Source organism: Podarcis filfolensis, assembly GCF_964270895.1.
Source record: "Podarcis filfolensis genome assembly, chromosome: 2".
Lineage (NCBI taxonomy): Eukaryota > Metazoa > Chordata > Lepidosauria > Squamata > Lacertidae > Podarcis > Podarcis filfolensis.
In genome coordinates, this window is record NC_139605.1 from 86,619,724 (window position 1) to 86,634,486 (window position 14,763).

Consider the following 14,763-nt stretch of genomic DNA (forward strand, 5'->3'; position numbering starts at 1 on the left):
AATGTAATTTTTTGAACATTTAAAGTCCAACCAGTCCAGCAGTATATATAGTAAGATAAAACCGAGTGGGAGGTGGGCAGGGCGTAGCTTTGCCAAAACCTATACAACTTACTCTCACTTTACATTTAATAATAATAATAATAATAATAATAATAATAATAATAATAATAATAAATATGTAGTTGCAACCTTACATGGGTTGAGATTCCTGCATTGCAGAGGGTTGGACTAAGATGACCCTCAGGGCGCCTTCCAATTCTATGGTTCTATGATAACGGAGAGCTGGGAAAACCCACCATTCCCTGGTCTACATTTATTTATTTCCCAACCCTGAGCACAGTGGCTTTCCCTTGCTTCCCGGGCTTCCCACAGCCCAGTCAGCATCCTCTGATTTGCATTATTCTGCCTTTTTGTGCCTGGACCCCTGGAACCAAACACTTCTGTTGAGTGCTGGACAAACTGTACCTTCCTTTCACAACAAAACTAGATGTAGGGGCTGGTGCAGAAAATTTCCATCTAATTTACTTAAATGATTTATTTTTTAGAGAAACATCCCATTTTAGCCACATTGTAGGCCCATTGAAATTAATGGAACCAAATGAAACAGTTGGACATTATAAATCCTCTGTGAATCTTCTACAGTACAGAGAAATTTGGAGGAACTGATCCCTCAAAAGAGATTTCTCCTCAGACTGACCACCCACCCAGTGACAGCTGGTTCTAATAAGTTCTGACAGGAATTTGCTTTTACTCCATGCAGCTCTTGTTTAGACAGGCCTTCTGGCTCTTCTTCTCTACAGAGGCCTCCATATATGGTTTTCAAGGCCTGACACTTCCAGATAATTTCCTAGGAAAATGTATCAAAGGCAAACAGTTGAAACACATAAAATTTACTGCTTAGGCTTATGTTGAAGAGAAAGTCAATGTTAAATGAGGAAACTATTGCGAAAAAGGGGTGTAGGATCTGATGCTCCGGCCATAAGAACAGTACACTGCAGTTTTACTACTCATTCTGTTCCCACAGGAAATCTGGTAAACCAGTTCAGAGGGGGTGGGAGTGATTGGATTGAAGGTACAGATCCCTGACATAATTCTTGGCAGTCTCACTAAATTACAGCTGCCAGGATAATTTGGGGAAGCCATGGCAGTTAAATGGGGGTGGAACTAAATATAATTTGTTATTGAGGGTATATTCAAATGGATAAAAGTTAGAAGCCATCTTTCTTCCACATGGAGAGCATACCCTCCAACATTTCTCCACTGAAAATAGGAACGTCCCATTCCATAATGATAATTTTACTACAGTATTTATACCCCACACATCCACTCTGGGCAGCTTCCAAAATATATAAAAACATAATAAAACATTAAACAAAACTTCCCAATACAGGATTGCCCTCAGACAGCTTGGGGGTCAGATAACTTCATACCCTCCAAAATTTCTCCAATGAAAGTAGAGACATCCTAAGGAAAAGTGGGACATTCCAGGATCAAATCAGAAACTGGGACGGCTTCTCTAAATCAGAGACATCCCTGGAAAATAGGGGCACTTGGGGGGTCTGGGAGAGCCTACATATTTAATAGGTTGTATGAAAGTTATAAACTCAGGTATAGTATTTCCCATAATGGATTCAACAACCTAGCCTGGGCCACTAACACCTTCTGAGAGTGACAGAACTATCTGCTGATCTCAGCATCCGATAGGGTCTTTGGGAAACAGGGTAGTGGTGTTTCAAATATTTGGGGCCTACATCATTTAAATGGAGCAACTTGAATTGGGCCCTGAAATGCAGTGGCAACCGATGCAGCTGTTTAAAAACAGGGGTTATAGGAGATCTAAAGGGAACCCCAGTCAGTAAACTGGCAGCTGCATTTTGGACCAGTTGACGTTTCCAAAGTCACCTTCAAGGGCAGCCCCATGTAAAGCACATTGCAATAATTCAGTTTGAAATTTATCAGAGCATGGAGTACAGTTGCCAAGTCATTTCAAGTTCACAATGAGATGCAGCTGGAACTGGAAATAGGCACTCCTTGCCACTGAGACCACCTGAGCCTCTAGTGACAGTGTTGGATCTAGGAGTGTTGGAAAAGAGAACACATCTATCTTTTCAGAATTCAGCTTCAATTTGTTGGCCCACATCCAACCCATCACTGCTTCCAAACACTTGTTTAGCACCTCAGCCATCTCTCCTGATTCAGATGGAACTGAGAGATAGAGCTTCACTCCAAAAGTCACAGTGGTTTCATACTGGTGTTACATAGCATGAGGGCCAAGATGGAACCCTTCAGAATACCACAGGAAAGTTCCCATGATATCATACAGTGATCCTCTGGCCCATAATTACCGTACTTTTCCGTGTATAAGATTAGGGATTTTTTTACTAAAAAATAATGTTAAAGGGAGGGGGTAGTCTTATACACAGGAGCAATCTCCCCGCCCCATTTTCTTCATTTTGAGGCCTCCAAAATAGGGGGCATGTTATACATGGGAGCATCTTATAGACAGAAAGTAGTCCTAAAGATTTTGACTAAACTGCGGGAGGCAGTGGAAGACAGAAGTGCCTGGCGTGCTCTGGTCCATGGGGTCACGAAGGGTCGGACACGACTAAATGACTAAACAACAACAACAAAAGTCCTAAAGATAGGAGCAAAACCATGGAAGAACAATGCCCTAAACCCCCATTTTCCTGAGCCAATCCCAAAAGATATCATGGTCAACAGCATCAAAAGCTGCCAAGCGTTCAAGGAGAATGAGCAGGGTTGCACTCCCCCATCTCTCTCCTGACAAATGTCATCAACCAGGATGACTAGGACAATTTTAGTGCCATGACTGGTCCTGAAGCTGAATTGAAATTGACCTGATATTCAGTTTCCTCCAAACATTCCTGAAACTGAACTGCTGCCACATTCTTGAGTAGGGCCACAGGACAATGGTTACTTAACAATTCCAGGTCCAGGGAGGTTCTCTTAAGGAGGTAATGCAGCACTGCTTTCTTCAAGGTCTAAGCAATGATTCTGAAACATACTAAAGAGTAGCAGAAAGGACCCAAATGCTTGAGATGCATGTGTGTGTGTGTGATGTGCCTTTTACTCTGACCAATAGACATCAGAGCAAATTTCACTGCCACCACAAAATTCCTTAGGGGATTCGTAATGCAGCAGGAATTTTAAGCTGTCTGGAACCTCTTGAATTAACTCAAGTTCTATAAGTTTTTGATCTGGCAAAGCAGCATTGTGCAGCAATAATGAGTGAGAACGAAACATTATTGCATATAGCATTTTGCTGGCAGTGTGAACCCCTGAGAATCTCCCAGCATCACAGCAGTCTAGGTTACTCCACTATGACTAGATGGCACACAGTGGTTCCCTGTAGGCTCAGCCCACCAATGAGGCATGGGGAAGTGACCACCTCCAGCTGCAGACTCAGGACAAGCTCAGTTGGGAGGTGCAGCAGATCTGTTCCTATCACCACCCGCTGTGTGCCACCACTGTCCGCTTCCCTCCGGGAAGAGGAAGCCACAGCCTTAAGAGAGAAGGCTAACTGAAAAGGCACTCAAACCTCTCCTTCTCTAAAACATTCCAGACTACAGTATTACCTGCCAAGCCTTTTGTTCAAAATTCCACAGGGGGCTTATTGTGTATTGAGCTTCTTTATAAGTGGAATGCTTTTTCTTGCAGATGCTTGACCTTTGTGTTGTTAATAGAGGACTAGATTTAAGAATTTTGTTGTGCCAATCAAGGTATTGCCACTATTGTTGCTCCTCACACATCGTTTTTTGTTTAAAACAAACAAAGAAACATATGCACAGACCTTGCAAAGGGCGTATTCACTCTCTAGCTTCTATTCAATTCTCAGCCCCTATCCTTCTTAGCCTCCCTAAGGGTGCTGAGCTTTTTGCAGGCCATTTTATTAGCCGCCACCCCACAAACCCCATGTGAAATTGTGGCAGGTCGGATTGGTCCTGCTTGAGATCTTACATGACTCTATGAGAATTCAGCCAGTATGTGACACCCGCCTCTGCATCCACAACCACGCATATTTAGAAGGAAATAAGTTCTGTGCTCTTCTATTGGCTCCAGATATTATTATTAGCTTGGAATATGATCATGTCTTCTGGGGCTTATTGGTATCTAAGGAGGAGTGCAATAATGGTATTAACAAGGTCCGGAAGGGTTCTTTTCATTAGACATGAAGTGACTTTCTCTTGTACAGTTCTGAGGGAATCAGTATGGGGAATCTTGAAGAACTACTTTAACCTTGAGGAAATGAACTGACAGCTGACAGTAATGGAGAGGTAACACTTGTTTGTGAAAGAATGTGGCTGCTGATTCCTCTGATGTTACTCATTTTACTTTGAAGTTTCAGATTTGGAGTTCTCTAAAATCTCTATTTTTAAAAAATAATCAAAAATATTCTGAGAGATAATATCTATGCAGCCCAATTTACTGTTGTATTAACCAAGCTTAATAATGTGCTTAAAGTGCAAATCGGTTTCAAACATTTGTAAGATCATATTCTAAAATTGTAAACTAGCATCCTATCTGTGTGGGTGAAGGGATTTCAGAAGGTTAGAGAATTGATTTGCTCTCTTGCTTTTGAGTAGACACTGTTAATTTAATATGAATTAAGAAAATTAATTCCCCTTGGACCTCTTAACAAGCCATTTCTTGCTTGAGTGATGTTCCATTGGAATATACAGATTTTTCCCTATTTGAGACATCACCACAACCCTCTAGACTAGAGTTTTCTGCATTAGGTATGGAAGCTGGCAGTGGGTGATATAATGTCAGAGGAGGAAAAGAAATTTCTGACCAGCTGACTCCTTGTAACCTTTAGCTAATCATGTCCCTCCCTTAATTAACAGAAAGAGCATGTGAGATCAGGTCTTCAACACATTTGCAACTAAAGAATAAATTATTAATTCACCAAAAATAGAGGCCTAGAATGCTGCGTTGGCAGATGGCTGTGTATAAAGGCTGTAAGGCCCAAGGCTCCTTGATTCTTCACTAGTTCACTATCTCAAGGTAAGTCACAGTCTTTGCTGTGTTCTAAGGAAGCCAGAACTTTTGCCCTTGTTCAAGGCTTTATGTGACTGCTTCTCCAGATATCCTAATATAATGCTGAGTGTCAATAGCATTAATACAGTTGTGGTTACAGTTGCAGGAATGTACATTTATTGGCCTTTCCATAAATGCCATTTTACAGATTTGTTATTGTTCCAAATTCCTCAGACGCAAACTTTAAAAAAATCCAACATGCCAAAAGAAATGCAGATAAAGTAAATATATAATATGTTTCATAATTATTAATTTATTTGTTTAAAAGTATGCTTATTACTGATAGTAGGGGATAAATGCAAGAACAAGTCTGTGTTTGAATACAAGTGTTCTTGCTCCTAGGTGGCAATATTAGTAAGAAATAGTAAATAATTTGATTTGCTGTAAAATAGTTTTTTCAGTTATGCCCTTTATTGCAAATTCACTGTTTTGGATTAAAATATCAAGGAAATTCAGCTATATACCAAGTCCATGCTATTTTTTGGATTAATTTCTTTACTTCTTTCTGTTCACATTCAAAAGATTCAGATCTTAATCTGCCTTCTTAGTGACTGAAGGTAAGAACCATTTCATTTTAAATTCAGCATGCATGAATGGTTACAATACAAATAACCAGTATACTTAAATACGGTGCACAGTACTGCACAGAACAAACTAAAGCAGAATAAATCCACCACTATTTCACTATTGTTGTCAAGAAGATGTTACAGAATACATCCACAATACAACATCAGTCTGGGGAGGGCCAGAATCTCTTGCTCTTTTAACATTCACAAATGCATATTTTCTTAGTGTGGGACCATAATGAGGAGAATGTAAATGTTGAAACATGACCAATAGTCAGAAATACTGGTGTTATCACTGTCAGTTTCGTTGAGCACATAAATACTGTGGGTGCAATTATACCTTAAACTTCTTTAATTCCTTCAGCCAATCTATAATCATGACCTCAGACTCTGAAATGGCTGTATTTGGAGAGGCGGCTCCTTTTCTCCGGAAACCGGAGAAGGAGAGAATTGAGGCTCAGAATCGTCCATTTGATGCTAAAGCAGCCTGCTTTGTGACAGATGACAAAGAAATGTACATCAAAGGCACTATACTGAGTAGAGAGCCGGGGAAAATCACTGTCAAAATCGAGCAAGATGACCGTGTAAGTAGGAATTTAACCTACCTGTTTCACTGAATGGTTCTTGGTTACCTAGTTGAAGGTTGGCCAGTTTCTGCAGTCTAGGGTACCACTTTGTTTTTCCAGAAAGTGGTCTGGAGACTGGGAGTAGTCAACCATTAAAATATTGGCACTATCTAACCATAAACGCTTGGGAATTATGAAGCAAATATGCTAAGTCCTAGTATTACATGCCAACATGTATAGCGCCACAACACACACAAAACTCAAAAGAGATGTTTAACATTAATTGTGCTGAGATGAAAGATAAGGAGTTTTGTGAATCTTTTCAACCCTCCCTCCATTCTAGTGGTTTTCGAGTAAGCTTTTAAATTCAGGACAGTATTTGTTGTTGGGTCATGTCTCTGCTGCTTCAGGAACCATTTTAATATTATTATTTTTATGAAATCAACCTAAGTTGGAGTTCATTTAGCACTCCCTCAAAAATATCTGTCAGCCACCAAAATGTTCAGCACTAAACATTAAAATGTGGGGTCCCTACTGGAAATTTATAAATATTAGGATCAAGGTAACACAATCCCACAGACCTCTAGTTGAAAATATGGCCTACTTTCAAAATACTTACCTCTCCCATATTTGTTCATCTTCTCTATAACCCTTTTCCTCCCAGACTGTGACAGTTAAGGAAGATCAGGTTTTTGCCATGAATCCTCCCAAATTTGATAAAATTGAAGACATGGTTATGATGACCCATCTCCATGAGCCTGCTGTCTTGTATAACCTCAAAGAGCGTTATGCTTCTTGGATGATCTATGTAAGTTGAAACTGAATCTGAAGCCTACGTTGTTTCTTTTTCAATCCATCAACTACGTACCATGATATGCATTGTCTCCTTTTTCTTCAGACCTACTCAGGTCTCTTCTGTGTCACTGTCAACCCTTACAAGTGGCTGCCGGTATATAACCCAGAAGTAGTGTCTGGTTACAGGGGCAAAAAACGGCAAGAGGCGCCTCCTCATATCTTCTCTATCTCTGACAATGCCTATCAGTTTATGTTAACTGGTGAGTACTCAGAAGTTAGTGTGCAACTAGAGTGCAAGGTTCAAACCTACACATTACAGAAATATTTGAGGCATAGAAATTTAACAAATTACATGCACCACAACCCTCATTTTGGAGGGATATACATCCATGTAGTCTTCTTAGCATGAGCAGTAGGACCCATTTGCCAGCATCTCTTCCAACTATCAGTGTCCATCTCCTCAGCCCAAATTCCATTTGTTTCACCTTCCTTTTAGAGGTGAGGCTAAACAGGTAAAATTCTGTCTGAGACGATGGAGATTGATAGTTGAGAGTGAAGGAGAGATGCTGGTTGGATGAAGCTGTCCCACCCTTGCTGAAGAACAAGAGGACTGAGCTTCAAGCATTTCAAAAGGAGCAAGAGAAGTGGTTCGCATTCCTTCACAATTCCTCCTATGCAAATTGCTTCTTCGGCATACTATCAGAAGTCAGATAAGAGGGTTTGCCTAACCATCACAGGTACTTTTTGAGGGAGGTGCTTTAAGACATCTAGTTATTTGAAGTAGGATCTTGGGTGGAAAGCTGGTGCTATAAGCTCATTGGCTGGGAAAGGTCTTGTTGTCTTCAGTTCCTGCCAACTTTCCAAAAGCAGTCAAGTTGAAGAAATTATTAGATATGGCACATGGGAGAGAAGGTGGCAAGGTTCATGTTTCTATCCCATGTCCTCTAACGCCCGCTTTCTGACACTCAACTCCTCACCTTCCAGCATCCCCATACCTGAAACACTCTCCACTATAAGAAATTGGAAGAGGGTGACAAGATGCCATTCCGAAGTGATCCTCATACATATACATAGCACAGTTTATCTGTAGCATGTTTTCAGCTGACTAATCTGTAAGAAGGAGATGGACCGTAGTTCAGTGGCAGGGTACAAGTTTTGCAAGCAAATGGTCAATGTTCAGTCCTTAGTATCTCCACTTGGGGCTGCAAAAGTTCCTTATCTGAAATGCTGAAAACCACTGCTAGTCAGTATAAGCACTAATGAGCTTTATGAACCCTAGATCTGACTCTTCCTAAGCAGAAACCTCAGATCAGCCCTTATAGAGTTTGACTAAAAACTGAACTGACTGGTATCTCCTTTTTACCTTTCAGACCGCGAAAACCAGTCAGTCCTGATTACGTGAGTATTTTTTCCCCCAGAATAGCTAATGTTGTAGGAGCGGATAATACAGTTATTGGTTGTTTCCACACGTCAAGTTGTTTACAAAACAAAACAAAATTGAATATGGAAACAGAAGTACAATGGTACCTCTGGTTAAGTACTTAATTCGTTCCGGAGGTCTGTTCTTAACCTGAAACTGTTCTTAACCTGAAGCACCACTTTAGTTAATGGGGCGTCCGGCTGCCGCCGCGCCGCAGGAGCCCAATTTCTGTTCTTATCCTGACGCAAAGTTCTTAACCTGAAGCACTATTTCTGGGTTAGCAGAGTTTGTAACCTGAAGCGTATGTAACCTGAAGCGTATGTAACCCGAGGTACCACTGTATTTAATTACTGGCAAACAAGCCAAGGGGAAAAAAAGGTGTGTGTGGGGGTATAATCACCACAATAAGAAAGAAAGACTAAGATAATTAGTTTGGACTCCTTTGTTCCAACAGTGGAGAATCCGGTGCAGGAAAAACTGTGAACACCAAGCGTGTCATCCAGTACTTTGCGACAATTGCAGTTGCTGGGGACAAGAAGAAGGAACCTCAACCGGGTAAAATGAAGGTTTGTGATACTGATAAAGTTTTCAATGGCTATTTCATACTGTTGTTATTTTGGAAATATCAGTAATGCACCCTAACTTTAGCAGATGTAAAAATCAAAATTAGCTGAAGACACGCAGAGAGAAATGTAAGCGACTTACATTAACCATTTCTTTGATCCACCCCTACTGCATCCCTTCTCTTGAAGGGAGATGTCATTTTAAAGTTTTGTGTAGTTTAACAGAATGCTTAAAGCTGCCATAATGATCTGTGCTCTTCAATGCTTTCAAAGCACCATTTCATAGGACATTTCTCATGTTATAACTAGGGGACCCTGGAGGATCAAATCATCCAGGCTAATCCTCTACTGGAAGCCTTTGGCAATGCCAAGACAGTGAGAAATGACAACTCTTCACGTTTTGTAAGTTCTGACCATTTATGTATGTATGTATGTATGTATGTATGATTTGCTCAGTTGTGCAGAAAATCTGCATGTTATAAATTAAATATGTGTTCACTTCCTACCAAATTTGCAAGAGAAGACTTATACCAATGTTCAATTCACCAGGGTAAATTTATCAGAATTCATTTTGGGACCACAGGAAAGCTGGCATCTGCAGACATTGAAACCTGTGAGTGGCTGCCCCATTTCTACTTGAAAAATAAAGCACAGTATTACAAAGAACACCTTGGACTTTGCTTATTTGTTTTTATATTCAAATTCTCACAGATCTTCTGGAGAAATCTAGAGTGACATTTCAGCTTTCTGCTGAGAGGAGCTACCACATATTTTACCAGATAATGTCAAATAAGAAACCAGAGTTGATTGGTAAGAGGAAGCAACATGGAGATCCATTTTACTGCCTTTATTCAAGCTATTCAAAAGCAAACCAACATAGTTGCTCTTTTTCTTTTTTCTTTTTTGCTTGCAGACCTTATGCTCATTTCCACCAATCCCTACGATTTCCCATTTGTGAGTCAGGGGGAACTCACTGTGGCCAGCATAGATGATGCAGAAGAGCTATTAGCAACTGATGTAAGTCTCTCTGAGGGTGTTTCAAAATGATCATTTTATAGTGCCCTAAATGCACATTTGTTTCTCAGTCAATGAGGGGGATCCAGATATCTTTCCCCAAAGAAAGGTTCCTAATGCAGAGTGATTGCATTTGCCCAGCAGTCTAACTTAGCAGATGTATTGAAGCAGTGCTATGTGAAATCTGGTTCTGTGTGGTTATGAACACTTATTGACAGTTTCCACTGGGACAAAATTCATTATTTGCCCAGTTTTCCAGAAACATGAAGTACCCAGAAAGATAAGTACCATAGTAGTCTATGAGAGTGTTCTAAATTTGTCGTGGATAAGCTTAACATTTCACGGCAAGAATTTATTACGCAAATTAAGACATTTCTGAAGATACGCAGCAAAAATAATTATTGATTTGGTTTATCACAATATACAATTGGAAATATCTGGAATGCGGATATAAGCTTTGGTAAAATGCATGTTTGGGAATATTTGGAGGACATTGAGGATCAGTGAGTGATAGAAGGAATGCATTGAGTATTTTAATGGAAATCATTGTTGTTGGTGCTTCTTCTAATCTTACTTTTAACCTGAAGGCAGAAACATCAGGTGAAAATGTCTATTTGACAGTACTGCACACACTGTGTGGCGACAAGTCAATTGACCGAACCCAATTAAGAGTGATCCACAAATGGAAACAGGTTTCTGCTGTTTCCATTTGTGAAAAGAGCATAAATGATTACTAAGAATTTGAGGAGGAAGAGCCCTTATCTACTTGGTTACAGATGATCCTGGTGGCCTGCCTGACATAATTTGGTGGTAGGAAGGGAATATTATTTATTTATTTATATTGGTTAGTTGCTCTTCTTACAGAACCGAGAGCAACTTACGCTAAAACCAATTAAGAACAACAATAAGGATATACTGGACTTCATCCAGTTGCCTCCTCCTCCACTCCCACCTACTTAACAGGTGACCTGTTTTATCAGATCTACTGACAGTGCTGCTGATCACATCTTAGGCAGAGCAAACTGTGGCTTCTGTGACACAACAGTGGGCAGTCTTACAGTGTCCTATAAGTTTCCTTAGTCTGAGCAACTTTCGTGACAAGGGCAAGATCTTCCAAAACATTCTGTGAGCATACAGTCAAAATATCTCAGCCGCTACCAATAACTGCAGTTGAGATCAGAATATTAAAGCTTTTTTATGAGTCCCTGGTTATTTTTCTATGCATAAGAGATTGTAATTGGATAGTTAGTTACCTGCATCCTAACACAAACTGCACCACTGTTTAATCAATTACAGAAGATAATGGTTGGGATATAGGAGTCTGTAAAATTACAGAGGGCTTTTGCATCCCCAAGTGGTATGAGATGGTCATTGCTGCTAGAGAACAGAATTCACAAGAGTTCACCTTCATTTCCTTTGGAGTGGTGAGGAGAGCTTTAGCTGATTTCACCCTGTAAAAAAAAAAAGAAAAAAAGATTGAGTTTAATTTGAACAGTAAGTTTCTTGAAAATACATTAGAGGGGATGGAAGCACATAGACAAAAATAACCTTGTTGTTGTTGTTAACACTGCTTGAAGATTATGATCTACATGCCTGTAAAGCTCAGAATGCTATTATGCAAGACAAAAAACTAGGAATGGCAGATCAAGGTTTCACACATTGCATAGGGCAAGAAGGATAATGGTGGGATCTCTATTCTGTGGAAAACTGGAATAAAGGGTATCCATTATTTTAGGTCAGCTTTGATGATTTGGGTAAGTGATGGTATCTTATAGGAAATGACATGAAATATTTATTCCCTGAAAAAAACAGTACTAACTTAGATGTGTGGGTGGCCTTTAACTTTTCCACTTGCAGAACCCACTAATCCACTATAGCATTGTTAATCGTTATTGACAGGTAGGAGTGCTTCTGTCTCCTTTGTATGAATTAAGTGCTCTTCATTTTTTATTTTTGCTTTCAAATGCCATCTACCGTTGGAGACTTCCACAAACTTAGCCTCTGTATATTTTTCTTGTTACTCTCTGCAGAGTGCCATTGACATCCTAGGCTTCACTGCTGAAGAGAGGGTTGGAATCTATAAGCTGACAGGGGCAGTGATGCATTATGGGAACCTGAAATTCAAGCAGAAGCAGCGGGAGGAGCAAGCAGAGCCAGATGGTACTGAAGGTAAATGTTATAGGGTACATTGTCCTCAAGTCTGCATTATATGTGTTGGCTGTGCTGTGGCCAGCTTTTTCTTTTTCTTTCTTTCTTTTTTTACAATTCCCAATTCAATCTTTATTATTTTTAAAAAATACACATTTATACAACACTCTCTGTTTTTGTTTGTAACAAAAAAGAAAATGATGGCAACTGAAGCAAAGATACTTTTTATACCTCACAATACACAGGACACTACCATTTATGGAAAGAAAGAAAAAAGAAATAAAGAAAGAGAAAAGAAAAGAAAAATAAAGAAGAAGAAAAAGTAGTTGAGGTTTTAAAAAAGACTTCCAAACATTGTCATTGTACGTTATCTGTTAAATACACTTTTACCGCACAGTTACTTTTTTCTTCTATTTTTTATCGTATTTCTATGTAGATTGTCAATTACCTTTATATACTACAAGGCTCAGTCTAGGTCTGCCAGGAGATTACCCTTTATACCATGGTGGCTAACTTTTTCTGATGACCAGATTGTATGTAAAAACACGTTCCCATAGTTCCGCTCCACACTTTAAACAAAATTGTACAATGACTGCATGAAAATATTAAAGCCAATTACATCCTATATGGGTATTATATAAAGTCACCATCTCTACAGACAATTGGACGGCTTTTTTGTGGGTGTAACATGGAGTTTCTGAATGCTTTTTATGACTCCAGAGCTGATGGTGGACTGTATAGAGTTAATATTTGTTTTTGTTTTCATTTACTTATATCTAGTGGCTGACAAAGCAGGCTACTTAATGGGCCTAAACTCTGCAGATTTGCTTAAAGGTTTGTGCTACCCACGTGTGAAAGTTGGAAATGAATATGTGACTAAAGGACAAAATGTTCAGCAGGTACATTTTCATTGTGATATTTGCTTTTAAACTAGCAGTTTTGTCCTGAAGTATTTTATATATGTAAATGTATGCATTAAATTGATTGTAGGCACACCGCAGGCCTCAGTAGGACCCTCGGGGAACGTAACAATATATCAAACCTTAATAAACTTGAAACAATATATTTGGAAAAAACAGAACAATTATAAAGCACTATGATAAATAACAATGCATGTCCAAAACAGGAGCAGATTCCAGCAGACCCACAGTGAAATCTGAAAAGAAAAATGAAAATGTCTCCAGAACAAACTAGCCTCAAGCTTCTTAACACCTGAAAGGCAAAATTGAGTGGTTCTTCCAAACATTTGTACAGGGGAGTTTTGCAGTGAGAACATTACAATGGAGAATGCACTGTTCTTTGTGCCAGCCAACCTCATATCAAACAATGCTAGTGGTGGGAGCATGGTCTTGCCTGATGAACAGAGCACTCGGGGAGTACTCATATAGGAAAGATTTCCTGACATTCAAGCCATTTATGGCTTTTAAGGACAAGAATAGCACATGAAAATTAATTGGAAGCAAGTATAGCTCTTTTTTTATAGAAATTCTCCACTTCTCATTGGGATAGGTGTACAATTCTGTGGGTGCACTCGCAAAATCTGTCTACGAGAAGATGTTCCTGTGGATGGTGACACGCATTAACCAGCAGCTGGACACCAAACAGCAAAGGCAGCATTTCATAGGGGTGCTGGACATTGCTGGCTTTGAGATCTTCGATGTAAGTGAACATTAATCCTACACAACAACAACAACAAAAACTTTCAAAATGTCCATGCTCATTTAAAAATAAAAAAAACTATTATTTTGCTTGTAAAGTACAACAGCCTGGAGCAGCTGTGCATCAACTTCACCAACGAGAAACTGCAACAGTTTTTCAACCATCACATGTTTGTGCTGGAGCAAGAGGAGTACAAGAAAGAAGGAATCGATTGGGAGTTCATTGACTTTGGAATGGACCTGGCTGCCTGCATTGAACTCATTGAGAAGGTAAGAGATGCTTCCTGTTTTAACTCTCAGCATTTCTTGGCAAAAGGCCTGCAATTAAATGAATTTCTGTACTTGAGCAGTTCAACCTATAATTCTGACTTACTACTTAAACAGTTGTTCCTTTGTGGTGTTTTTATCCCATACTAAACAAGGTGAGTGGGTGAACCATGCCATCACAAATGATGAGATGGGAATGGCAGAGTCAACAGAAATCAAGGCAAATGGGACAGGTGGGCATGAAGGGCTGAGGATCTGAGAAGAACGTTGCAGGGCCTAGACAAGTAGTAGATCATGGAAGAGCATGAAGATGAGGCACACCTGTATACTGCACACCTGCGTGGCCTGATTCTATTCGACAAGGAATTTTCAGAGAGAGGAAGCTGATACAGGGACACAAACAAGTTGCAGTGGAACACAGTGAGAAGATTCAGTAAGGCTAACTGGGCCCAGGATATTAAATAAGTTGAGCAGGGGCTAGGCTTAGCTCATTTCTTGGAAAGCTCTGATGATCATGATCATAATGATGATCATGAAAGTGGTATCGATTGGAGGGTGCCTTTGGTTTAACGTATTCAGTTTAACCTATCTTTCCAACAGGCTTTTGGAGGCAGTTTACAAACGTGTCACATTTTGCACTCCCAGTGGTCCTTCTGCATAGGTTAGATTGAATTATAATAGCAAGCATTTGAACCCAACAGTGTATCT

The 14,763-nt window shown here is 39.7% G+C and overlaps 1 protein-coding gene and 1 long non-coding RNA gene across 4 annotated transcripts in view; one reads left to right on the forward strand and one right to left on the reverse strand.

Annotated features, from left to right (window-relative positions):
• The first annotated feature begins 3,985 nt into the window (after positions 1-3,985).
• LOC310755298 (myosin-4-like) overlaps positions 3,986-14,763 on the forward strand; it is a 39,832-nt gene continuing 29,054 nt past the window's right edge. The window contains exons 1-16 of one of the 2 annotated variants that reach the window (XM_083597834.1): positions 4,191-4,295; positions 4,866-5,025; positions 5,581-5,615; positions 5,989-6,208; positions 6,855-6,998; positions 7,089-7,245; positions 8,356-8,383; positions 8,860-8,971; positions 9,278-9,370; positions 9,518-9,581; positions 9,680-9,778; positions 9,882-9,985; positions 12,013-12,151; positions 12,911-13,029; positions 13,640-13,789; positions 13,888-14,058. In XM_083597834.1, coding sequence (XP_083453960.1) covers positions 6,002-6,208; positions 6,855-6,998; positions 7,089-7,245; positions 8,356-8,383; positions 8,860-8,971; positions 9,278-9,370; positions 9,518-9,581; positions 9,680-9,778; positions 9,882-9,985; positions 12,013-12,151; positions 12,911-13,029; positions 13,640-13,789; positions 13,888-14,058 — 1,587 coding nt within the window. In that variant the 5' untranslated portion in view covers positions 4,191-4,295; positions 4,866-5,025; positions 5,581-5,615; positions 5,989-6,001. Of the gene's footprint in view, positions 4,296-4,865; positions 5,026-5,580; positions 5,616-5,988; positions 6,209-6,854; positions 6,999-7,088; positions 7,246-8,355; positions 8,384-8,859; positions 8,972-9,277; positions 9,371-9,517; positions 9,582-9,679; positions 9,779-9,881; positions 9,986-12,012; positions 12,152-12,910; positions 13,030-13,639; positions 13,790-13,887; positions 14,059-14,763 lie in introns of both variants that reach the window. The other variant, XM_083597835.1, reaches the window with a different exon arrangement.
• The window catches only part of LOC310755358, a 48,018-nt gene continuing 44,415 nt past the window's right edge, over positions 11,161-14,763 (reverse strand). For both annotated transcript variants that reach the window (XR_014544329.1, XR_014544330.1), the window contains one exon: positions 11,161-11,433. This is a non-coding gene — a long non-coding RNA (uncharacterized lncRNA). The remainder of the gene's footprint in view (positions 11,434-14,763) is intronic.